Here is a 25,519-nt window from a genome sequence, read left to right as displayed (position 1 = left end):
ATGCTATGCTAAATATGTTACAATTAGATTTCAATGTTTCTGATTGCATTGATAGATTATATTTTCATATATTTTTATTTATTTTCATTTTGATTTAATTATTTTGTGTGAATTGCATTGGAATTGAACTGTGTTGTTTACCATACCGTTCATTTCCTGAGTATAGTTGATTTTTTTTACTTTTTCATATTTTCATTTCCTTTTTTAACTGTTTTTCTTATATTTCAGTGATGGCAACATCAGATCACTTGATGTTCCCAATTTTCTGATGGGGAACATCAGACCGTTTGGGAAGGGAGTGAGAGATGGTGGGGAGGACGAGGGGACAAGGGAGGGAGTAATGCTGGGGATGGACGAGGGGGAGTTTGGGATGGTGCAGACGAGTGGATGGGGGAATGGAGAATGGTGGGGAGGAGAAAGGGACAGGGGAGTGGGGCATGGAGGGAAGGAAGAGGGAATGGTAGAGTGGGGAATAGTTGGGAGGCCGAGGAGACGGCTGAGGGGGGGGGGGAATGGTGGTGGAGGACTGGGGGACACGGAAGATTGCTGTGGCTCAGCAATGCACAAGCGTGAGCCACAGCAACGCATGACTGGGTACTGCTATATATATATAGCAGTACCCAGTATATATATATGCATATTCGAAGTAGAAGGCCAGACAGGGAACAAAGTAAGCAAAAGGAGGAGCCTCTGGTGTGGGCAGAAGTAGTTGCAGCAAGGTCTGGCTTGGAGAGTGGTGGTGCTTACTGGTTGAGTGAGAGTGGTGGTACTAGCAGTGTGAGAACTTACTGGTTGAGTGAGAGTGGTGGTACTAGCAGTGTGAGAACTTACTGGTTGAGTGAGAGTGGTGGTACTAGCAGTGTGAGAACTTACTGGTTGAGTGAGAGTGGAGGTACTTGCAGTGTGAGAACTTACTGGTTGAGTGAGAGTGGAGGTACTTGCAGTGTGAGAACTTACAGGTTGAGTGAGAGTGGTGGTACTTGCAGTGTGAGAACTTACTGGTTGAGTGAGAGTGGAGGGCAGATGCAGGACCTGTTGGTCCAGAGGTGAGCGTCAGCTGGAGTCAGCACCAGGACCCGCCCTGTCACCACCACCTCCTTCACCACCACCGTCGTCAGCGTCAGGTCACCGTAGGTCTCCACGCTCTTCACCGTCCCTCGCAGCACTGTGGGGTTCAGCACACTGTCAGCTGGCTCTGGTGTACCAGTGTCAGCACTGTGTGGTACAGTACACCGTAAGCTGGCTCGTAAGCTGACAGTACACCGTAAGCTACAGCGTACTGTCAACAGAGCCAGGAGCACCTGGCTCTGTCAGGGAGCACCTGGCTCTGTCAGGGAGCACCTGGCTCTGTCAGGGGGCACCTGGCTCTGTCAGGGAGCACCTGGCTCTGTCAGGGAGCACCTGGCTCTGTCAGGGAGCACCTGGCTCTGTCAGGGAGCACCTGGCTCTGTCAGGGAGCACCTGGCTCTGTCAGGGAGCACCTGGCTCTGTCAGGGAGCACCTGGCTCTGTCAGGGAGCACCTGGCTCTGTCAGGGAGCACCTGGCTCTGTCAGGGAGCACCTGGCTCTGTCAGGGAGCACCTGGCTCTGTCAGGGAGCACCTGGCTCTGTCAGGGGGCACCTGGCTCTGTCAGGGAGCACCTGGCTCTGTCAGGGAGCACCTGGCTCTGTCAGGGAGCACCTGGCTCTGTCAGGGAGCACCTGGCTCTGTCAGGGAGCACCTGGCTCTGTCAGGGAGCACCTGGCTCTGTCAGGGAGCACCTGGCTCTGTCAGGGAGCACCTGGCTCTGTCAGGGAGCACCTGGCTCTGTCAGGGAGCACCTGGCTCTGTCAGGGAGCACCTGGTTCTGTCAGGGAGCACCTGGCTCTGTCAGGGAGCACCTGGCTCTGTCAGGAAGCACCTGGCTCTGTCAGGAAGCACCTGGCTCTGTCAGGGAGCACCTGGCTCTGTTAGGGAGCACCTGACTCTGTCAGGGAGCACCTGGCTCTGTCAGGGAGCACCTGGCTCTGTCAGGGAGCACCTGGCTCTGTCAGGGAGCACCTGGCTCTGTCAGGGAGCACCTGACTCTGTCAGGGAGCACCTGACTCTGTTAGGGAGCACCTGGCTCTGTTAGGGAGCACCTGGCTCTGTTAGGGAGCACCTGGCTCTGTCAGGGAGCACCTGGCTCTGTCAGACAGAAACTTACCATAATTATAATGTTGTCTTGCGTACACCCGCTGTCGCAGTGGGCGTGGCTTGCTGCACTGGCACGGCTCTGAGTACGTGGGCGTGGTGGGCACGTGGGCGTGGTGGGCACGTGGGCGTGGTGGGCACGTGGGCGTGGTGGGCACGTGGGCGTGGTGGGCACGTGGGCGTGGTGGGCACGTGGGCGTGGTGGGCACGTGGGCGTGGTGGGCACGTGGGCGTGGTGGGCACGTGGGCGTGGTGGGTACGTGGGCGTGGTGGGCACGTGGGCGTGGTGGGCACGTGGGCGTGGTGGGCACGTGGGCGTGGTGGGCACGTGGGCGTGGTGGGTACGTGGGCGTGGTGGGCACGTGGGCGTGGTGGGCACGTGGGCGTGGTGGGCACGTGGGCGTGGTGGGCACGTGGGCGTGGTGGGCACGTGTGCGTGGTGGGCACGTGGGCGTGGTGGGCACGTGGGCGTGGTGGGCACGTGGGCGTGGTGGGCACGTGGGCGTGGTGGATATGTGGGATAAATAAATATAAATTAAAGAACAATGTATTCATGACAACATGAATACAAAATCTAGAGAGCCGAGCAATATGAAGTAAAGAGCAGTATTTATAGTAAGACAATGTCACTTACAGAACATTACCTTGTGAACGACAATATGAAGGAAACAATAATATATAGACTCTATATATTATTGTTATATATATATAGACTCTATATATTATCGTCATGCTCTATATTATAGAGCATGACGATAGGAGTTAATAACTGCGTGCACCCTATCAACAGTTAATGTCACCCGACACTTAATGTGGTGTTGGTACTGTGCTTACTGATACACTGTGTACTCATCTAATTGTACTCATCTAATTGTGCTTGCGGGGGTTGAACTCTGGCTCTTTGGTCCCGCCTCTCATCACTTCCTAGTGCATTCCATTTACTAACTACTCTGACACTGAAAAAGTTCTTTCTAATGTCTCTGTGACTCATTTGGGTACTCAGTTTCCACCTGCGTCCCCTTGTGCGTATACCACCCGTGCTTAATAATCCATTCTTGTCCACCCTGTCAATTCCCCTGAGAATTTTGTATGTGGTCATGTCTTCCCTAGATCTTCTGTCTTCCAGCCACGTGAGGTGCAGTTCACGTAGTCTGTCCTCATAACTCATGCCTCTTAGTTCTGGGACTAGCCTAGTGGCATACCTCTGAACTTTTCCCAGCTTCGTCTTGTGCTTGACTAGATATGGGCTCCATGCTGGGGCTGCATACTCCAGGATAGGCCTTACATATGAGGTATACAAGGTTCTGCATGATTCCTTACACAGGTTTCTGAAAGCAGTTCTGATGTTAGCAAGCCTCCCATAGGCCGCTGATGTTATTCTTTTGATGTGGGCTTCGGGAGACAGGTTTGGCGTGATATCAACTCCCAGATCTTTCTCTCTGTCCGTTTCGTGAAAGACTTTCGATCTCCCATTCGGTATCCAGTGACTGGCCTCCTAGTTTCATTACCTTACATTTACTTGGGCTGAACTTTACTAGCCATATCTTGTAGCCTCATACTATCCTCCTCTGTCCTGATCCTCATCATAATTTTTTCATCATCAGCAAACATTGAGAGGAACGAGTCAATTCCTTCTGGGAGATCATTTACGTATATCAGAAACAGTATAGGTCCAAAGACTGATCCCTGTGGGACTCCACTGGTGACTCCCCGCCACTCAGAGACCTCACGCCTCACGGTAACTCGCTATGTCCTGTTGCTTAGGTACTCTCTTATCCAGTGGAGTACCTTCCCTTTCACTCCTGCCTGCATCTCCAGTTTGTGCACTAGTCTCTTATGTGGTACTGTGTCAAAAGCTTTCTTGCAGTCTAGAAATATGCAGTCTACCCAGCCTTCTCTCTCTTGCCTGATTTTTGTTGTCTGGTCATAGAACTCAATTAATACTGTTAGGCATGATATGCCATCTCTGAACCCATGTTGATGTTATGTTACAAAGTTCTTCCGCTCCAGATGTTCCACTAGCTTTTTTCGCACAATCTTTTCCAGCAGCTTGCATGGAATGTAAGTTAGGGACACTGGCCTGTAGTTCAGTGCCTCCTGCCTATCACCCTTCTTGTATATTGGGACTACATTAGCCGCCTTCCAAATTTTTGGCAGTTCACCTGTTACCAGTGACACCTGTTGGTAGTTCACCTGTTACCAGTTGTACACCATGGAGAGTGGTAGGCACAGAGCTTCTGTTCCTTCCTTTTGTACTCATGGTGAGATTCCATCCGGGCTATAGCCTTTGTCACGTCCAAATCTAGCACATGCTTCCTCACCTCCCCACTGGTAATCATAAACTCCTCTAGAGGTGTCTAGTTTGATGTTCCCTCCCTTATCTCTGGGACTTCTCCTTGCTCTGAGGTGAAGACTTCCTGGCATTTCTTATTGAGTTCCTCGCACACTTCCTTGTCGTTTGTAGTGAATCTTTCTGCCCCTATCCTCAGTTTCATTACTTGTTCCTTCACTGTTGTTTTCCTCCTGATGTGGCTATGCAACAGTTTGCCTTGAGTCTTTGCTTTGCTCGCTATGTCATTTTCATATTGCCTTTCTACCTCTCTTCTCACCCTGACGTATTCATTCCTGGCGCTCTGGTATCTTTCTCTGCTCTCTGGTGTTCTGTTGTTTCTATAGTTCTCCATGCCCTTTTACTTAGCTGCTTTGCTAGCTTACAACTCTGATTAAACCATGGGTTTCTCATCTCCATTTCATTTTTTTCCTTTTGGACTAGGACGAACTTGTCTGCTGCCTCCTTACACTTCTGTGTGATGTAGTCCATCATGTCTTGAACCGTCTTTCCTTTGAGCTCTGTTTCCCAAGCTATTTCAGTTAGAAATTTTCTCATCTCCTCATAGTTTCCCTTCCGGAATGCCGGCCTCTTGCTTTCTGGTCCCTTCCTTGAGTACATTAACCCTTCTTCGACTAGATATTCAAACAACAGTACACTGTGATCACTCATACCCACGAGGGCTTCAAGACCGATTTCCCTTATGTCTGAATCGTTCAGAGTGAATACTAGGTCGAGTCTTGCTGGTTCATCATTGCCTCTCATTCTCGTGGGACCGTTGAAATGCTGACTTAAAAAGTTTCTAGTCCTCCCCTCCAGCATTTTCGCTCTCCATGTTTCCTCACCTCCATGTGCTTCCCTGTTTTCCCAGTCTATCCTTCCATGATTAAAGTCCCCCATGATAAGCAGATGGAATTGATTTCTACAGGCTGCTCTCTCAATTATAATGTTAACTGCCATGTTGTTTCTGTCATACTCTTGCCTGGGTCTTCTTTCATTTGCTGGATTGCTATATATCACTGCTACTACTGCTCTTGGTCCTCCCATCGTCATGGTGCCTGTTATGAAGTCTCTGAACCCTTCGCAGCCCGGAATAACCATCTCGAAACTCCATTCCATTCAACTCACCCACGCCACCTTTGTGTGGTGTTGGTACTGTGTTTACTGTCACACTGTGTGGTGTTGGTACTGTGTTTACTGTCACACGGTGTGGTGTTGGTACTGTGTTTACTGTCACACTGTGTGGTGTTGGTACTGTGTTTACTGTCACACGGTGTGGTGTTGGTACTGTGTTTACTGTCACACTGTGTGGTGTTGGTACTGTGTTTACTGTCACACTGTGTGGTCTTGGTACTGTGTTTACTGACACACTGTGTGGTGTTGGTACTGTGTTTACTGTCACACTGTGTGGTGTTGGTACTGTGTTTACTGTCACACTGTGTGGTCTTGGTACTGTGTTTACTGAAACACTGTGTGGTGTTGGTACTGTGCTTACTGTCACACTGTGTGGTCTTGGTACTGTGTTTACTGAAACACTGTGTGGTGTTGGTACTGTGTTTACTGTCACACTGTGTGGTGTTGGTACTGTGTTTACTGTCACACTGTGTGGTGTTGGTACTGTGTTTACTGTCACACGGTGTGGTGTTGGTACTGTGTTTACTGTCACACGGTGTGGTGTTGGTACTGTGTTTACTGTCACACTGTGTGGTGTTGGTACTGTGTTTACTGACACACTGTGTGGTGTTGGTACTGTGTTTACTGTCACACTGTGTGGTGTTGGTACTGTGTTTACTGTCACACTGTGTGGTGTTGGTACTGTGTTTACTGTCACACTGTGTGGTGTAGGTACTGTGTTTACTGTCACGGTGTGGTGTAGGTACTGTGTTTACTGTCACACTGTGTGGTGTTGGTACTGTGCTTACTGTCACACTGTGTGGTGTTGGTACTGTGTTTACTGTCACACTGTGTGGTGTTGGTACTGTGTTTACTGTCACACTGTGTGGTGTTGGTACTGTGTTTACTGTCACACTGTGTGGTGTTGGTACTGTGTTTACTGTCACTCTGTGTGGTGTAGGTACTGTGTTTACTGTCACACTGTGTGGTGTAGGTACTGTGTTTACTGTCACACTGTGTGGTGTAGGTACTGTGTTTACTGTCACGGTGTGGTGTAGGTACTGTGTTTACTGTCACACTGTGTGGTGTTGGTACTGTGCTTACTGTCACACTGTGTGGTGTTGGTACTGTGTTTACTGTCACACTGTGTGGTGTAGGTACTGTGTTTACTGTCACGGTGTGGTGTTGGTACTGTGTTTACTGTCACACTGTGTGGTGTAGGTACTGTGTTTACTGTCACACTGTGTGGTGTTGGTACTGTGTTTACTGTCACACTGTGTGGTGTTGGTACTGTGCTTACTGTCACACTGTGTGGTGTTGGTACTGTGTTTACTGTCACACTGTGTGGTGTTGGTACTGTGTTTACTGTCACACTGTGTGGTGTTGGTACTGTGTTTACTGTCACACTGTGTGGTGTTGGTACTGTGTTTACTGTCACACTGTGTGGTGTTGGTACTGTGTTTACTGACATGGTGCAAGAGCTGAGTTTACTATTACGCTAGGGGGAGAAGCAGTTTTTACTGACTCACTGGGTGGGTGCAGGCACTGTGTTTACTGACTCACTGGGTGGGTGCAGGCACTGTATTTACTGTGTTACGGTAATCTCCTGCCTAGCAGTAGATTCTGCCTGTTCCTTTACCGCATATTCCTGTCTGTTCTCTTTACCACCTATTCACCAACGTATCTGCATGCTTCAATATCAACAACAACAATACATGTCCACAAGTATTGTTTAGACACACCTCCTACCCCATCCACCCTCCAGAATCCAAAACCCCACCACACCTGCTGTCTCGGCAGGGGACCAGACACCACCACACCTGCTGTCTCGGCAGGGGACCAGACACCACCACACCTGCTGTCTCGGCAGGGGACCAGACACCACCACACCTGCTGTCTCGGCAGGGGACCAGACACCACCACACCTGCTGTCTCGGCAGGGGACCAGACACCACCACACCTGCTGTCTCGGCAGGGGACCAGACACCACCACACCTGCTGTCTCGGCAGGGGACCAGACGCCACCCGCTAACGACTGTTCTTCCGGCTGATAGTTATACCTACGGAATTCACGCGAGTTATGACATCATGCCTTATATAAAAGGGCTTGCTAGTGTTCAACACAATAGATTACCCTTCCAGTGCTCTCAGCTGAAACATCTGCTCTCGCTCCTCTGGTGTCAGTAGACATGTACACCTTTTATATTAAAAATTAATTGCACCCTTGTTATTAACGTAATTTTCACTTATATATATTTCTCTTATTGATCTCGTGTAAAGCCAAGTGACGAAGCGTTTTGTTTTCATTAATTATTTCTTTTTATTTTGGTGTAATAATAAAGTCCTTTTTTATAATAAATGTTTGAAGTTTTTATTCTCATGGTTTTTGCTGTCATCTCTCACACTGTAGAAGACCCAAGCGATCTTATTAACTTTGTTTTGTCTTCTTTTTATTTAATGTGCGATGGGCATAACACCTGCCCGAATACCCACTGTTCTATTCCAGATTCTGGTCACAGTAACGTGGGGGAAGGGGGGTCCAGGAGTCTTGCTCAGGTAATGCTCCTAGATCCTTTACTTAAAGTTGACAGTTGTACTTGGCTTTGACACATATTTGTTTTTTCAAAACTCTTTTTTGAGTGTTTTTTGGTGCCTAATACTCTATACATTTTAGGTGTAGCAATTTATGACTGTTAGGCTGCCTTAAGATTACGTGTTCGATGTGCAAATTTATACTCATATTTGATAGTAATCTAATAATCTTTGCTATATCCTGTGTTTTCCACGTTATTCTCGTCCCTACAGAAGAGTTTCTCACTCATGCAGATCACCCCCTCGGATACTCTGGTATTTTGGTCTGCCTCCAGGCTATTATGCCTAATCTTTGCAATCCAAACATAGGAGGACGTACTGGACTTTAGTTCCTTTCACAACTAAAACTTCGCTGTGTGTTTGGGACCATACAGCAGTTCTCGTCAGTATTGACACTCTCTGCACCCCTACATTGTGGTCAGAGATCATAGTACTTACCCAGATAGGGAGTTTACCATTCTTTTCCAGAGCACAAAGAATGATAACTCTGTAAGTATTATCTAGTCTTAGTAGGACACCTCTTGCCCTTATCCTCGTCAGTTATAGAGTACTGGGTATAGAAATCCCTACATTCCTTTGTACTACCTTGAAACATTTTGCTTCACATTTCATGACATAATTAGTTCCTTTAATTCTTGTAACCTTACCTTATTATAATTATAATTTCACACGGGATAGTTTAAAATTGCCAGACTTGCCACGTCATCTTGTCAGTCTAACAACTCGTATATTGGTTCACTTGTAGAAGGTTATTGTCTGCACTTTTGCTTGTCCCAGAATTCATTTACTATTTTCAGCCTCGCCGCATTCCGCCTCATCCCAGAGGATGAAGTAGGCACACTCATCCGTGCTACCAAGGCGGACCTGCTGACGCTCGCAGCCGAGTATCATATTACTCCTCCTCATGGACCCACTAAAACTGATCTCCATAATCTAATTTTAGATTTTCTCGTCGACAACGATCGAATCACATCAGCAGAGTATGAACAACCTCTAATTGCAGATAAGACCGCCCTGACAGCCATGAAGTTGAAGATTGAGTTGGCCAACATAGAATGCGTACGTCAGAGAGAGCAAGCTGCCCTCTAGAAAGAACAACTTGAACTTCAACTTGAACATGAGAGGGAACAACTTCAACTCCTGGAACAACGAGCTGTATTGGAACGTGAACGCGATCAAGAGAGACTAGAGCTCCGACGTCAAGAGCTTGGCCTTCAAACCGCGCACGTCACTCAACGCCAGGAAGCAGAAGCTAAACTCTCAGTATATTTCAATGTTTCACACACCATTAAGTTAATGCCATCTTTAATAGAGACTGAGGTAGATGTATTCTTTACCTCATTTGAGGCTTTAGCTAACCAACTCCGCTGACCTCAGGATCAGTTGTCTATACTTCTCAGATAGATAGAGCTGCCTTTACCCTCAGTTCTCTGGCTACAGAGACTGACTACTATGTGTTGAAACAGGCAGTGCTTGATGCCTACCTCTTATCAGTAGAGTTACAAACGTGGATTTAGGGATTACATCAAATCTAGTGCTACTACTTATTTAGAATTCGCCCAAAATAAGACAAGATATCTAATGAAGTGGCTGGAATCAGCCCAAATCACCACTTTTGTAGATCTCCTCAACCTCATCTTGATGGAAGAATTCCTTCCCCGTGTTCCGACTCCTAAATGTCTTTACCTTTCAGACAAAGGAGAGACCATCCTTGCTAAGTGTGTGCAGTTGGCTGACACCTACAGCCTAATTCACTGATCGTCATCTTGCCCTTATCCTCCCAATCCAAGACGGTTTACACCTCCTGGTAAACCGTCTTGGTCCGGTCCTGCTAAAGTGAATACTAGCGATGTGAACTACTCGTGTTTTTGCAGGTACTGTAAAGTGTATGGGCATACCATAGAAAAGTGTACCAATCCTCACTGTAAGTCCAGCAGTGAGGCCCACAAGCCCAACCACCTCCTCCTAAAACTCATAAGCCTGTAATGAATATTTATGTTCCATCCTCTAATCTTTCTCTCTTCCACAGACACCTATACCCTGGAACTGTCTCTGCCAGCGGTTTAGATTCGGAGGGAAGGATCCAAGTGAACATCTTGAGGGACACAGCTGCTCTACAATCGATACTCTTCGAAGCAGCTGCACCCAACGTCACCTACACTGGAGACTCTGTCCTCATCACTGACCTCACTGCAACCACTCCATACCCACTCGCCAGAGTCCACCTTCACTGTTCGTTCGTTCGTGGTGAAATCCAAGTCGCCATCAGGGAGAAACCTTTCCCCATGCCAGGAGTTCAACTTCTCCTGGGCAGCAACTTGGCAGAAGATCAAGAACCCACGAACCTCATCATCAGAGACAAACCACAGGTATGTGACTCTTCCACGGAAAATCCTGTTATGAAATACATTGCCGAGGAGGTCCAACCGACCAACGATTCAGAGGACATCTCCCAGCCAGTCATGGTGACGACGCATGCCCAGCTGCTCGACTGCAACCAGCCGCTCCAGCTGTCCCTCAAGATTCTCGGGAGCCTCCCACTGAATCTCAACCTGTTGGAGTTCTGTAAGATGCAAAGAGATAGGCAATGCCAAACATCTTTATTCTTTCAGGCCCCAGACACAAACAGATACTATCCCTGGTTTTTTCGTGGATAACCATATACTCTACCACAGATATAGACCCAGTAAGTTAAAGGAGGACGACAATTGGGCTAACGTCGACCAGCTGGTAGTCCCTACCAGCCTACGGCCAGAGATCATGCATCTGGCCCATGGCCCTCTCTCACAACAAGACGTACAACGTCCTGAAGCAGGACTACTACTGGCCAGGTATGGTTCGTGACGTCAAGACCTTTGTGAATACTTGCCACACATGTCAGACAGCAGGTAAGCCAAACGCTCCTATACCCAAAGCACCACTGATTCTAATCACAGTGCCATTGGAACCGTTCAGTAATCTCATTATCAACAATGTCGGGCTTCTGCCCAGGACAAGCTCAGGTAACATACATATCAATAATATCCTGTGTCCTACCACCAGGTTCCCTATAGCAGTTTCCGTCAGGAGCAGTACAGCTGCTAACGTTGTGAAGCACCTCGTGAAACAGTGCGGACATCCCCAGGAGAGTCAGAGCAGTTGTCTTACCATCTTCTACCAACGACCTGTGCAAGAAAACCAACCTCTCCCAGGTATTGTCTGGCCCTTGTTATTGTACTTCTCCTGACTGCAATGGTTCCAACTCCTTGATTTCTACTTCCGAAATCAGGAAAGATCTTCATACCTACAAACCAAATCCAAATAAGTGTGCTTCTCTCGACAACTTTACCAGCCTTCGACCCAAATACCTTAAAACCACATCACACTCCATTTCATCTGAACGGCTAAAGCCATAATCTTGTACTAATTCCATTCTTGCCTCGCTAGGTGTTAGGAAACCCTTTGTCTTCCATGTCGACGCCGGCAACACTGGTGCTAGAAAACGTCATGACACCGCAGTGAGATAGGGTCATGCCATTAGTTATAAAGGAGCCACTCTACAGCCCACCCAGCATGCAACACAACGAACCATCCAATCTACAAGGTTACCATCTCATCAACATCTTTTCGGACCACAATCCCCTTCGGTCCATGCAGCAGGCCTAGTTCTCCAACCAACCCGTACTTCGCTGGGTCCTGTAGCACCACATCATCAACATCTCCTCGTATCACAATCTCCTTCGGTTCCTGCAGCAGGCCCAGTTCTCGAACCAGCGCTTGCTTCGCTGGGCCTTGCACCTGGCGAACCATCTCCTCAAGATCTCCTCAGATCACCATTCCCTTCGATCCATTCAGCCAGATCAGTTCTCCAACCAACTCACACTTCATTGAGCCCTGCAACATTACATCCTCAACATCTTTCTTATCAACATCTCAGATGACGTCGTCTCAAATGACACACTCTCCCGAGTCCACGAGGTGGAACCTCCCACTTCAACTCTCCACTCTGCACCAGCATCACAGGCGATAGGAGCAGGCTTCAGGGAGGAGCTGTTATGGTAATCTCCTGCCTAGCAGTAGATTCTGCCTATTCCATTACCATATGTTCCTGCCTAAGTGTAGATTCTGCCTGTTCCTTTACCGCATGTTCCTGCCTGTTCTCTTTACCGCCTATTCACCAACGTATCTACATGCTTCAACATCAATGACAACAACAATATATGCTCACAAGTATCGTCTAGACACACCTACCCCATCCACCCTCCAGTATCAAAGACCTCACCACACCTGCTGTCTCGGCAGGGGACCAGACGCCACCACACCTGCTGTCTCGGAAGGGGACCAGACGCCACCACACCTGCTGTCTCGGCAGGGGACCAGACACCACCACATCTGCTGTCTCGGCAGGGGACCAGACACCACCACACCTGCTGTCTCGGCAGGGGACCAGACACCACCACACCTGCTGTCTCGGCAGGGGACCAGACGCCACCACACCTGCTGTCTCGGCAGGGGACCAGACGCCACCACACCTGCTGTCTCGGCAGGGGACCAGACGCCACCACACCTGCTGTCTCGGCAGGGGACCAGACACCACCACACCTGCTGTCTCGGCAGGGGACCAGACGCCACCACACACACCTGCTGTCTCGGCAGGGGACCAGACGCCACCACACCTGCTGTCTCGGCAGGGGACCAGACACCACCACACCTGCTGTCTCGGCAGGGGACCAGACGCCACCACACCTGCTGTCTCGGCAGGGGACCAGACGCCACCACACCTGCTGTCTCGGCAGGGGACCAGACGCCACCACACCTGCTGTCTCGGCAGGGGACCAGACGCCACCCGCTAATGACCGTTCTTCTGACGGCCGATAGTTATACCTACAGAATTCGTACCAGTTATGATGTCATGCCCTGAATAAAAGGGCTTGCCAGCATCTAGCTCAAAAGATTACCCTTCAAGTGCTCTCACCTGGAACATCTACTCTCGCTCCCCCGGGTGAAAGTAGACCTGTACAGATTTTGTACAAAGAATTACTTGCACCCTTGTTATTAACGTAAATTTCACTTGTATATTTCTCTTTTTGATCTTGTGTAAAGCCAAGTGACTATGGGTTTTGTTTTCATTATTACTTATTATTTCGGTGTAATATTAAAGTCATTTTTGTTATATTTTGAAGTTTTTATTCTCTTTGTTTTTTTACTGGCAGCTCTCACACTGTAGAAGACCCAAGCAGTCTTGTAAGCTTTGTTTTTTCTTTTTTTATTTAATGTGCGATGGGCATAACACCTGCCCGAATAGCCACTGCTCTATTCCAGATTCTTGTCACAACTGACTCACACGGTGGGGTGCAGGCACTGTGTTTACTGACTCACTGGGTGGGTACAGGCACTGTGTTTATTGACTCACTAGGGTGGGCGCAGGCACTGTGTTTACTGACTCACGCGGTGGGTGCAGGCACTGTGTTTACTGACTCACACGATGGGTGCAGGCACTGTGTTAACTGACTCACTGGGTGGGTGCAGGCACTGTGTTTACTGACTCACTGGGTGGGTGCAGGCACTGTGTTTACTGACTCACTGGGTGGGTGCAGGCACTGTGTTTATTGACTCACTAGGGTGGGTGCAGGCACTGTGTTTACTGACTCACACGGTGGGTGCAGGCACTGTGTTTACTGACTCACACGGTGGGTGCAGGCACTGTGTTTACTGACTCACACGGTGGGTGCAGGCACTGTGTTTACTGACTCACTGGGTGGGTACAGGCACTGTGTTTATTGACTCACTAGGGTGGGCGCAGGCACTGTGTTTACTGACTCACACGGTGGGTGCAGGCACTGTGTTTACTGACTCACACGGTGGGTGCACGCAAAGTGTTTACTGACTCACACGGTGGGTGCACGCACTATGTTTACTGACTCACACGGTGGGTGCAGGCACTGTGTTTACTGACTCACTGGGTGGGTGCAGGCACTGTGTTTACTGACTCACTGGGTGGGTGCAGGCACTGTGTTTACTGACTCACTGGGTGGGTGCAGGCACTGTGTTTACTGACTCACACGGTGGGTGCAGGCACTGTGTTTACTGACTCACACGGTGGGTGCACGCACTATGTTTACTGACTCACACGGTGGGTGCAGGCACTGTGTTTACAGGCACTAGCACACAATGCTGTAGGCGTCTCACCTTGCTCCCGGGCCGGGCTTGGTGACACATCTGTGGGGGAAATTAACATTTATGTAGTGACATGTTAATGGGGGGAGGGTTGGGAGTGTAATGGGGGAGGGTTGGGAGTATAATGGGGGAGGGTTGGGAGTATAATGGGGGAGGGTTGGGAGTATAATGGGGGAGGGTTGGGAGTGTAATGGGGAGGGTTGGGAGTGTAATGGGGGAGGGAGTGTAATGGGGGAGAGTTGGGAGTGTAATGGGGAAGGGTTGGGAGTGTAATGGGGGAGAGTTGGGAGTGTAATGGGGGAGGGTTGGGAGTAATATGGGGGAGGGTTGGGAGTGTAATGGGGGAGGGTTGGGAGTTCGTAACCCAGCAAATAATAACCTGAGATAGTAACCTGGTGGATACTACTGACCTGGGGTGATGGCTTGGTGAATACTACTGACCTGAGGTGATGGCTTGGTGGATACTACTGACCTGAGGTGATGGCTTGGTGAATACTACTGACCTGAGGTGATGGTCTGGTGGATACTACTGACCTGGGGTGATGGCTTGGTGAATACTACTGACCTGAGGTGATGGTCTGGTGGATACTACTGACCTGAGGTGATGGCTTGGTGGATACTACTGACCTGAGGTGATGGCTTGGTGAATACTACTGACCTGAGGTGATGGCTTGGTGGATACTACTGACCTGAGGTGATGGCCTGGTGGATACTACTGACCTGAGGTGATGGCCTGGTGGATACTACTGACCTGAGGTGATGGCCTGGTGGATACTGCTGACCTGAGGTGATGGTCTGGTGGATACTGTTGACCTGAGGTGATGGTCTGGTGGATACTGTTGACCTGAGGTGATGGTCTGGTGGATACTGCTGACCTGAGGTGATGGCCTGGTGGATACTACTGACCTGAGGTGATGGCCTGGTGGATACTACTGACCTGAGGTGATGGCTTGATGGATACTGCTGACCTGAGGTGATGGTCTGGTGAATACTGCTGACCTGAGGTGATGGCCTGGTGGATACTGCTGACCTGAGGTGATGGTCTGGTGGATACTGTTGACCTGAGGTGATGGTCTGGTGGATACTGCTGACCTGAGGTGATGGCCTGGTGGATACTACTGACCTGAGGTGATGGCTTGGTGGATACTACTGACCTGAGGTGATGGTCTGGTGGATACTGCTGACCTGAGGTGATGGTCTGGTGGATACTACTGACCTGAGGTGATGGTCTGGTGGATACTGCTGACCTGGGGTGATGGCTTGGTGGATACTACTGACCTGAGGTGATGGTCTGGTGGATACTACTGACCTGAGGTGATGGCTTGGTGGATACTACTGACCTGAGGTGATGGCTTGGTGGATACTACTGACCTGAGGTGATGGTCTGGTGGATACTACTGACCTGAGGTGATGGCTTGGTGGATACTACTGACCTGAGGTGATGGCCTGGTGGATACTGCTGACCTGAGGTGATGGCCTGGTGGGGAACTAACCTGAGGAGATGATGGCTTGGTGGGGAACTAACCTGAGGAGATGATGGCCTGGTGGGGAACTAACCTGAGGAGATGATGGCTTGGTGGGGAACTAACCTGAGGAGATGATGGCCTGGTGGGGAACTAACCTGAGGAGATGATGGCTTGGTGGGGAACTAACCTGAGGAGATGATGGCCTGGTGGGGAACTAACCTGAGGAGATGATGGCCTGGTGGGGAACTAACCTGAGGAGATGATGGCTTGGTGGGGAACTAACCTGAGGAGATGATGGCTTGGTGGGGAACTAACCTGAGGAGATGATGGCCTGGTGGGGAACTAACCTGAGGAGATGATGGCCTGGTGGGGAACTAACCTGAGGAGATGATGGCTTGGTGGGGAACTAACCTGAGGAGATGATGGCTTGGTGGGGAACTAACCTGAGGAGATGATGGCTTGGTGGGGAACTAACCAGAGGAGATGATGGCCTGGTGGGGAACTAACCTGAGGAGATGATGGCCTGGGGGGTGATGCAGACGCCCTGGTCGTACAGAGGAAGAGCCTCACAGTCCAGGTTGGTGGGCCAGGGAATGTTGAACTTGGCGAGGAGCGGCTCACAGCCCAGTCTGGCGGCCTCACACACACTCCTGCAGGGCGGGATGGCCTCACTGACGAAGCCCAGCGTGCAGATGGGCGCGTACATGGAGCACAGGAAGAACTGCAGCTGGTCCGAGCACCTGGTCCATCCCAACAGCTGCACCCCACGGGGACAAGTATTACTACCGCGTTCCTAATTATTCCAGCTAGGTCATTGATAATAATGTGCCATATACGCGAGATAAGTGATGTGACCATATTGACAGTGGACGAGTGCTACTTATACCTGCCAAGTCACATTGGCAGGTATAAGTAACACCAGTGTCACCAGGGCGTAAATAATTCAACACTCGCCACAGGTAGAGGTAGACTGGTATAGTAGATTTTTTCAGTATCAGGATAGTTAACAAATGGAATGCATTAACTAGTGTTGTGGTGGAGGCTGACTCCATACACAGTTTAAAATGTAGATATGATAGACCCAATAGGCTCAGGAATCTGTACACCAGTTGATTGACAGTTGAGAGGCGGGACCAAAGAGCCAGAGCTCAACCCCGCAAACACAACTAGGTGAGTACACAGACTCGGCATTTTGGATATTAAGGGCGACATAAGGTGTAACATTTCCGTAGAATTTCAACTAAAAAAATCGTAGGTTTTAGTGAAATTTCGTAGGCAGTAGACTTTAACATGCATCACAGACAGTAGATTTTAAAGATAGGTTGTAACCCGTAGACTTTAATGATGATCTTGGCCCGTAAACTTACAGACTTCCTGGGCCGTAGACTTGAACGGGATTGCTAAGATTACAAAGTGGAGAACCAACAGAGCTGCTAGGACGTAGATTAATGTAAACATTAAAACACTCCCACAGAGATGCCAAGTATTCCGAGGATGTAAACATATAATGTAGAGTTTCCTCGCCCATGTTTCTCGTCTTCAAGTTAACAGTGACTTTACACACGACCATAAGAGTATGCCATCATTCCTTGCATACTTGTTCCTTATTATCCTCGCAGCCACCTACCACCTACTTCCTCCCACCACCTACCACCACCCACCACCCACCACCTACCACCACCTACCTCCTCCCACCACCCACCACCTACCTCCTCCCACCACCTACCACCACCCACCACCTACCTCCTCCCACCACCTACCACCACCCACCACCTACCTCCTCCCACCACCTACCTCCTCCTACCACCTACCACCACCCACCACCTACCTCCTCCCACCACCTACCTCCTCCCACCACCTACCTCCTCCCACCACCTACCTCCTCCCACCACCTACCACCTCCCACCACCTACCTCCTCCCACCACCTACCTCCTCCCACCACCTACCTCCTCCCACCACCTACCACCACCCACCACCTACCTCCTCCCACCACCTACCTCCTCCCACCACCTACCTCCTCCCACCACCTACCACCACCTACCACCACCCACCACCTGCCACCACCCACCACCTACCACCACCCACCACCTACCTCCTCCCACCACCTACCACCACCCACCACCTACCACCACCCACCACCTACCACCACCCACCACCTACCACCACCTACCACCTACCACCACCCACCACCTACCACCACCCACCACCTACCACCACCTACCTCCTCCCACCACCTACCACCACCCACCACCTACCTCCTCCCACCACCTACCACCTACCACCACCTACCTCCTCCCACCACCTACCACCACCCACCACCTGCCTCCTCCCACCACCAATTCCCACCACCTACCACCACCCACCACCTACCACCACCCACCACCTACCTCCTCCCACCACCTACCACCACCCACCACCTACCACCTCCCACCACCTACCACCTCCCACCACCTACCTCCTCCCACCACCTACCACCACCCACCACCTACCACCACCCACCACCTACCACCTCCCACCACCTACCACCACCCACCACCTACCACCACCTACCACCTCACACCATCTACCACCACCCACTACCTACCACCACCCACCACCACCCACCACCTAATACCACCTACCACCACCCACCACCTACCACCACCCACCACCACCCACCACCTACCACCACCCACCACCTACCTCCTCCCACCACCACCCACCACCTACCACCACCCACCACCTACCACCACCCACCACCACCCACCACCTACCACCACCCACCACCTACCACCACCCACCACCCACCACCTACCACCACCTACCACCACCCACCACCTACTTCCTCCCACCACCTACCACCACCCACCACCTACCACCACCTACCACCTACCACCACCTACCACCACCCACCACCTACCACCACCTACCACCACCCACCACCCACCACCTACCACCACCTACCACCACCCACCACCTACCACCACCCACCACCTACCACCACCTACCACCACCCACCACCCACCACCTACCACCACCCACCACCTACCACCACCTACCACCACCCACCACCCACCACCCACCACCTACCACCACCCACCATCTACCACCACCTACCACCACCCACCACCTACCACCACCTACCACCACCCACCACCCACCACCTACCTCCTCCCACCAACGACCTCGTGGTCCATCTGGCAGCTGGTGCAAGAAGAGTTGCATCAGCTGTCCAGGTGAATAATAAGCCAGAGTCGGTTTGCGTATGTTGAAGGGAAGGGGTTAAGCTCCGCCCTCTGATAACTACTCAAATGCTGAAGCCTACGTTTCTGCAAATGATCTATACTCTGGTAGTAGGGATTGAGGAGTAGGAGGGGGAGTGGAGGAGTAGGAGGGGGGAGTGGAGGAGTAGGAGGGGGAGTGGAGGAGTAGGAGGGGGGAGTGGAGGAGTAGGAGGTGGAAGATAAACTGGAAGACACAAATCTACGTGTAGTAAACTCCACATTTCAATGTGTCTGGCGCGCTACTGTTGTACTCACCTAATTGTACTTACCTAATTGTGCTTGCGGGGGTTGAGCTCTGGCTCTTTGGTCTCGCTTCTCAACTGTCAATCAACTGATTTACAGATTGCTGAGCCTACTGGGCTCTATCATATCTACATTTGAAAACTGTGTATGGAGTCAGCCTCCACCACATCACTGCATAATGCATTCCATCTGTTAACTACTCTGACACAGAAAAAGTTTTTTCTAACGTCCCTGTGGCTCATTTGGCTACTCAGTTTCCACCTGTGTCTCATTGTTCGCGTACCACCCGTGTTAAACAGTTAATCATTATCTACCCTGTCAATTCCTCTAAGAATTTTGTAGGTAGTGATCATGTCTCCCCTTACTGTTCTGTCTTCTAGTGTCGTGAGGTGCATTTCTCGCAGCCTTTCTTCGCAACCCATGCCTCTTTGTTCTGGGACTAGCCTAATGGCATATATCTGAACTTTTTCAAGCGTCACCTTGTGCTTGACTAGGTACGGGCTCCATGCTGGGGCCGCATACTCCAGGATTGGTCTTACATATGCGGTATACAAGGTTCTGAATGATTCCTTACACAGGTTCCTGAAGGCTGTTCTGATGTTAGCCAGCCTCGCATACGCTGCAGATGTTATTCTTTTGATGTGGGCTTCAGGAGACAGGGTTGGTGTGATATCAACTCCTAGATCTTTCTCTCTGTCCGTTTCATGAAGGACTTCATCTCCCATTCTGTATCCTGTGTCTGGCCTCCTGTTTCCACTGCTTAGTTTCATTACCTTACATTTACTCGGGTTGAACTTTAGTAGCCATTTGTTGGACCAGTCATGCAGTCTGTCTAGGTCATCTTGTAGTCTCATACTGTCTTCCTCCGTCTTAATCCTCCTCATATTTTTTGCATCATCAGCAAACAATGAGAGGAATGATTCTATGCCATCTGGAAAATCATTTACATATATAAGAAACCGTATGGGTCCAAGGACTGATCCCTGCGGGACTCCACTGGTGACGTCCCGCCAATCTGAGACCTCACCCCGCACAGTGACTCGCTGCCTTCTGTTACTTAGGTACTCCCTTATCCAATGGAGTACCTTCCCTTTCACTCCTGCCTGCATCTCCAGCTTTTGCACTAGTCTCCGGTGTGGCACTGTATCAAAGGCTTTCTAGCAATCCAAAAATATGCAATCTGCCCAGCCCTCTCTTTCTTGTCTGATTTTTGTTGCCTGGTCGTAAAATTAAATTAATCCTGTGAGGCATGACTTGCCATCCCTGAAACCATGTTGGTGTTGTGACACAAAGTTCCTTCGCTCCAGATGTTCAACTAGCTTTTTTCGCACAATTTTCTCCATCAGCTTGCATGGTATGCAAGTTAGGGACACTGGCCTCTAGTTCAGTGCCTTCTGTCTATCCCCCTTCTTGTATATCGGGACTACGTTTGCCGCCTTCCAAATTTCTGGCAGTTCACCTGTTACCAGTGATTTGTTATACACCATGGAGAGTGGCAGGCACAGTGCTGCTCCTTCCTTTAGTATCCATGGTGATATTCCATCCGGGCCTATAGCCTTTGTCACATCCAACTCTAGAAAGAGCTTCCTTACATCTCTACTGGTAATCTCAAAATTCCTCTAGTGGTGCCTGGTTAATTATTCCTTCTCTTATCTCTGAAACTTGTCCTTGCTCTAATGTGAAGACTTCCTGGAATTTCATATTGAGTTCCTCGCACACTTCTTTGTCGTTTATAGTGAATCTGTCTGCCCCTATCCTTAGTTTCATTAGCTGTTCCTTCACTGTTGTCTTTCTCCTGATGTGGCTGTGCAGCAATTTGGGTTAGGTCATAGCTTTGCTTGCTATGTCGTTTTCATATTGCCTTCTGCCTCTCTTCTCACCCTGACGTATTCATTCCTGGCTCTCTGGTAACCTTCTCTGCTCTCATGTGTCCTGTTATTTCTATAGTTTCTCCATTCTCTTTTACTTTGTTGCTTAGCTAGGTTACATCTCTGACTAAACCATGGGTTTCTCATCTGCATTTAATTGTTTACCTTTTGGGCCGGGATAAACTTTTCTGTTGCCTCCTTACACTTCTGTGTGATGTATTCCATCATGACTTGGGCCGTCTTTCCTCTTAGCTCTGATTCCCATGTTATATCCGTTAGGAATTTTCTTATCTCCTCATAATTTCCCTTACGGAATGCTAACCTTTTGCTTTCAGTTCCCTTTCTCGAGTACTTTAGCCTTTCTTCGACCAGATACTGAAACGTCAGAACGCTGTGATCGCTCATTCCTGCTTGGGCCTCGAAGTCGATTTCTCTTATGTCGGAGTCATTCAAGAGTGAAGACTAGGTCGAGTCTCGCTGGTTCATCGTTTCCCCTCATCCTATTGGGTTCCCTGACATGTTGGCTTAGAAAGTTTCTTGTCGCCATCTCCACTAGTTTGGCTCTCCCTGTATCCTCTCCTCCGTGCGGTTCCTTGTTCTCCCAGTCTATCCTTCCGTGATTGAAGTCCCCCATGATGAGCAGATGGGATCTATTTCTACAGGCAGCAGAGGCCGCCCTCTCAATTATGTTATTAACTGCCATGTTGTTTCTGTCATACTCTTTTCTGAGTCTTCTGTCATTTGGAGGAGGGTTATATATCACTGCTACTACTACTCTGGGTCCTCCCATCGTCATGGTGCCTGTTATGTAGTCTCCAAACCCTTCACAGCCCGGGATAACCATCTCCTTGAAACTCCATTCCTTTCTCATGAGTAGGGCCACTCTGCCTCCTCCCCTACCCTCCCTCCCTCTCTTTCCTTATTACAGTGTAATCCTGGGGAACACCGCATTTGTTATGATTCCTGAGAGTTTTGTTTCCGTGATTCCAATTACATCTTGGTTTACTTCTTGTGCTCTTTCCCTAAATTCACACGCCTTGCTTGTAGTCCCTTCTATGCTTGTGTACATCACCTTGAAGCTAACTCTTTTCTGTCCATCCACAGTTTCTGTTGATTCCACTGGAGTAGGTAAACATGGAGGGTCTGGGATGGGGAGGGGGAAGGGGGGGCCCTGGGTCGTGAAGGGAGCTGAGAGTGAGGGGACCTGGGTTGTGGGGGGGGGGGGGCTGGGAGGATCTGGTTTGGAGAGGGTAGGGGCAAAGTGAGGGCTTGGAGGGGTGGGGGAGAAGAAGGGGGGTTTAGGGGGGAAGGGGGGAGGGAGGGCTAGGGGGGTGGGGGAGATAGGAGGGCTTGCGGGGGTGGGGGGAAAGGAGGGCTTGGGGGGGGAGAAGGAAAGGCTGAGGAGGGTGGGAGTGGAGGGAGGGGATAGGGGGGTGGGGGAGAACGGAAGGCTTATGGTGGTGGAATAGTGTAGAGGCTGGAGCAGGTAAGGGCCTGAAAACCTTTTCTATATTCAGTTCTTGCCCCCTCCGTCTGTATTCCTTCAAGGATCTATTTGACTGTGGCTTTATCCATATCTCTCCTCACCCTTGGAGTGGCCCCTATTTGTCCTACTACGGGCATTATTAATACCTACTACGACTACTGTTCTATTCCTCTCTATCAGTCGGCTAGTGCATCTTACTGCTTGCTGAGAAGTAGCAACTTTCATGGCAATTTCCTGTACTGCAAAGATGACTTCCAGGGTCCTTCTAAGTATGTCTGCTAATGAGGGTTGTATTGTAGAAGTCCCTTCTATAGATACATTACCATCTTCCTGAGGGCTGGTTCGTGGCTGATATTGGGGATTCTCTATCAGGCTTTTAATCTCCTCCCTTGCCTCAATCAGTTCATCCTGCAGGTTGGCTACCTTTTCCCTCATTACCTATAGTTCCACCCTGATTTCACTCAACATTTGAAAGAGTGTCTCAAGCGAGACATCTTGTCCTCCTCCTCCCTCTGTGTTACGTCTGCCCCCTGCCTTGTTTGTTTCCAATTCCAGTTCTCCAATCCAATGTGTGTGTGTGTGTGTGTGTGTGTGTGTGTGTGTGTGTGTGTGTGTGTGTGTGTGTGTGTGTGTGTGTGTGTGTGTGTGTGTGTGTACTCACCTAGTTGTACTCACCTATTTGTGTTTGCGGGGGTTGAGCTCTGGCTCTTTGGTCCCGCCTCTCAACCATCAATCAACAGGTGTACAGATTCCTGAGCCTATCGGGCTCTATCATATCTACATTTGAAACTGTGTATGGAGTCAGCCTCCACCACATCACCCCCTAATGCATTCCATTTGTCAACCACTCTGACACTAAAAAAGTTCTTTCTAATATCTCTGTGGCTCATTTGGGCACTCAGTTTCCACCTGTGTCCCCTTGTGCGTGTTCCCCTTGTGTTAAATAGACTGTCTTTATCTATCCTATCAATTCCCTTGAGAATCTTGAATGTGGTGATCATGTTCCCCCTAACTCTTCTGTCTTCCAGCGAAGTGAGGTTTAATTCCCGTAGTCTCTCCTCGTAGCTCATACCTCTCAGCTCGGGTACTAGTCTGGTGGCAAACCTTTGAACCTTTTCAAGTTTAGTCTTATCCTTGACTAGATATGGACTCCATGCTGGGGCTGCATACTCCAGGATTGGCCTGACATATGTGGTATACAAAGTTCTGAATGATTCTTTACACAAGTTTCTGAATGCCGTTCGTATGTTGGCCAGCCTGGCATATGCCGCTGATGTTATCCGCTTGACATGTGCTGCAGGAGACAGGTCTGGCGTGATATCAACCCCCAAGTCTTTTTCCTTCTCTGACTCCCGAAGAATTTCCTCTCCCAGATGATACCTTGTATCTGGCCTCCTGCTCCTAACACCTATCTTCATTACATTACATTTGGTTGGGTTAAACTCTAACAACGATTTGTTCGACCATTCCTTCAGCTTGTCTAGGTCTTCTTGAAGCCCCAAACAGTCCTCTTCTGTTTTAATCCTTCTCATAATTTTAGCATCGTCCGCAAACATTGAGAGAAATGAATCGATACCCTCCGGGAGATCATTTACATATATCAGAAACAAGATAGGACCGAGTACAGAGCCCTGTGGGACTCCACTGGTGACTTCACGCCAATCAGAGGTCTCACCCCTCACCGTAACTCTCTGCTTCCTATTGCTTAGGTACTCCCTTCTCCACTGGAGCACCTTACCAGCTACACCTGCCTGTCTCTCCAGCTTATGTACCATCCTCTTATGCGGTACTGTGTCAAAGGCTTTCCGACAATCCAAGAAAATGCAGTCCGCCCAGCCCTCTCTTTCTTGCTTAATCTTTGTCACCTGATCGTAGAATTCTATCAAGCCTGTAAGGCAAGGTTTACCCTCCCTGAACCCATGTTGGCGATTTATCATGAAGTCCCTTCTCTCCAGATGTGTTACCAGGTTTTTTCTCACGATCTTCTCCATCACCTTGCATGGTATACAAGTCAAGGACACTGGCCTGTAGTTCAGTGCCTCTTGCCTGTCGCCCTTTTTGTATATTGGGACCACATTCGCCGTCTTCCATATTTCTGGTAGGTCTCCCGTCTCCAGTGACTTACTATACACTATGGAGAGTGGCAAGCAAAGTGCCTCTGCACACTCTTTCAGTACCCATGGTGAGATCCCATCTGGACCAACAGCCTTTCTAACATCCAGATCCAGCAGATGTCTCTTGACCTCCTCTCTCGTAATTTCGAACTCTTCCAAGGCCGCCTGGTTTACCTCCCTTTCTCCTAGCACAGTGACCTCACCTTGTTCTATTGTGAAGACCTCCTGGAACCTCTTGTTGAGTTCTTCACACACCTCTCTGTCATTCTCTGTATACCTGTCCTCGCCTGTTCGAAGTTTCAATACCTGTTCTTTCACTGTTGTTTTCCTTCTGATGAGACTGTGGAGTAGCTTTGGTTCGGTCTTGGCTTTGTTTGCTATATCATTTTCAAAACTTTTCTCTGCTTCTCTTCTCACCCTGACATACTCATTCCTGGTTCTCTGGTATCTCTCTCTGCTTTCTGGTGTTCTGTTATTCCGGAAGTTCCTCCACGCCCTTTTGTTCAGTTTCTTCGCTTCCATACATGCCCTATTATACCATGGATTCTTCTGTTGCTTCTCGGATTTTTCCCTTTGGGCCGGGATGAACCTGTTTACTGCCTCCTGACACTTTTGGGTAACATAGTCCATCATACCCTGTACAGACTTATCTCTGAGGTTTGTGTCCCAAGGTATTTCACTTAGGAAACTTCTCATCTGTTCATAATTCCCCTTT

The 25,519-nt window shown here is 49.5% G+C and overlaps 1 protein-coding gene across 2 annotated transcripts in view; it reads right to left on the bottom strand.

Annotated features, from left to right (window-relative positions):
- The window catches only part of LOC123753947 (secreted frizzled-related protein 3), a 45,788-nt gene that overhangs the window by 12,064 nt on the left and 8,205 nt on the right, over positions 1 to 25,519 (bottom strand). For both annotated transcript variants that reach the window (XM_069308133.1, XM_069308125.1), the window contains exons 3-6: positions 16,337 to 16,586; positions 14,376 to 14,405; positions 2,187 to 2,255; positions 1,000 to 1,165 (exon numbers count right to left, since the gene is read on the bottom strand). In XM_069308133.1, coding sequence (XP_069164234.1) covers positions 1,000 to 1,165; positions 2,187 to 2,255; positions 14,376 to 14,405; positions 16,337 to 16,586 — 515 coding nt within the window. The remainder of the gene's footprint in view (positions 1 to 999; positions 1,166 to 2,186; positions 2,256 to 14,375; positions 14,406 to 16,336; positions 16,587 to 25,519) is intronic.

This window comes from Procambarus clarkii, chromosome 6 (genome assembly GCF_040958095.1).
Source record: "Procambarus clarkii isolate CNS0578487 chromosome 6, FALCON_Pclarkii_2.0, whole genome shotgun sequence".
NCBI classification, from domain to species: domain Eukaryota; kingdom Metazoa; phylum Arthropoda; class Malacostraca; order Decapoda; family Cambaridae; genus Procambarus; species Procambarus clarkii.
This window is presented reverse-complemented; position numbering and strand designations above follow the sequence as displayed.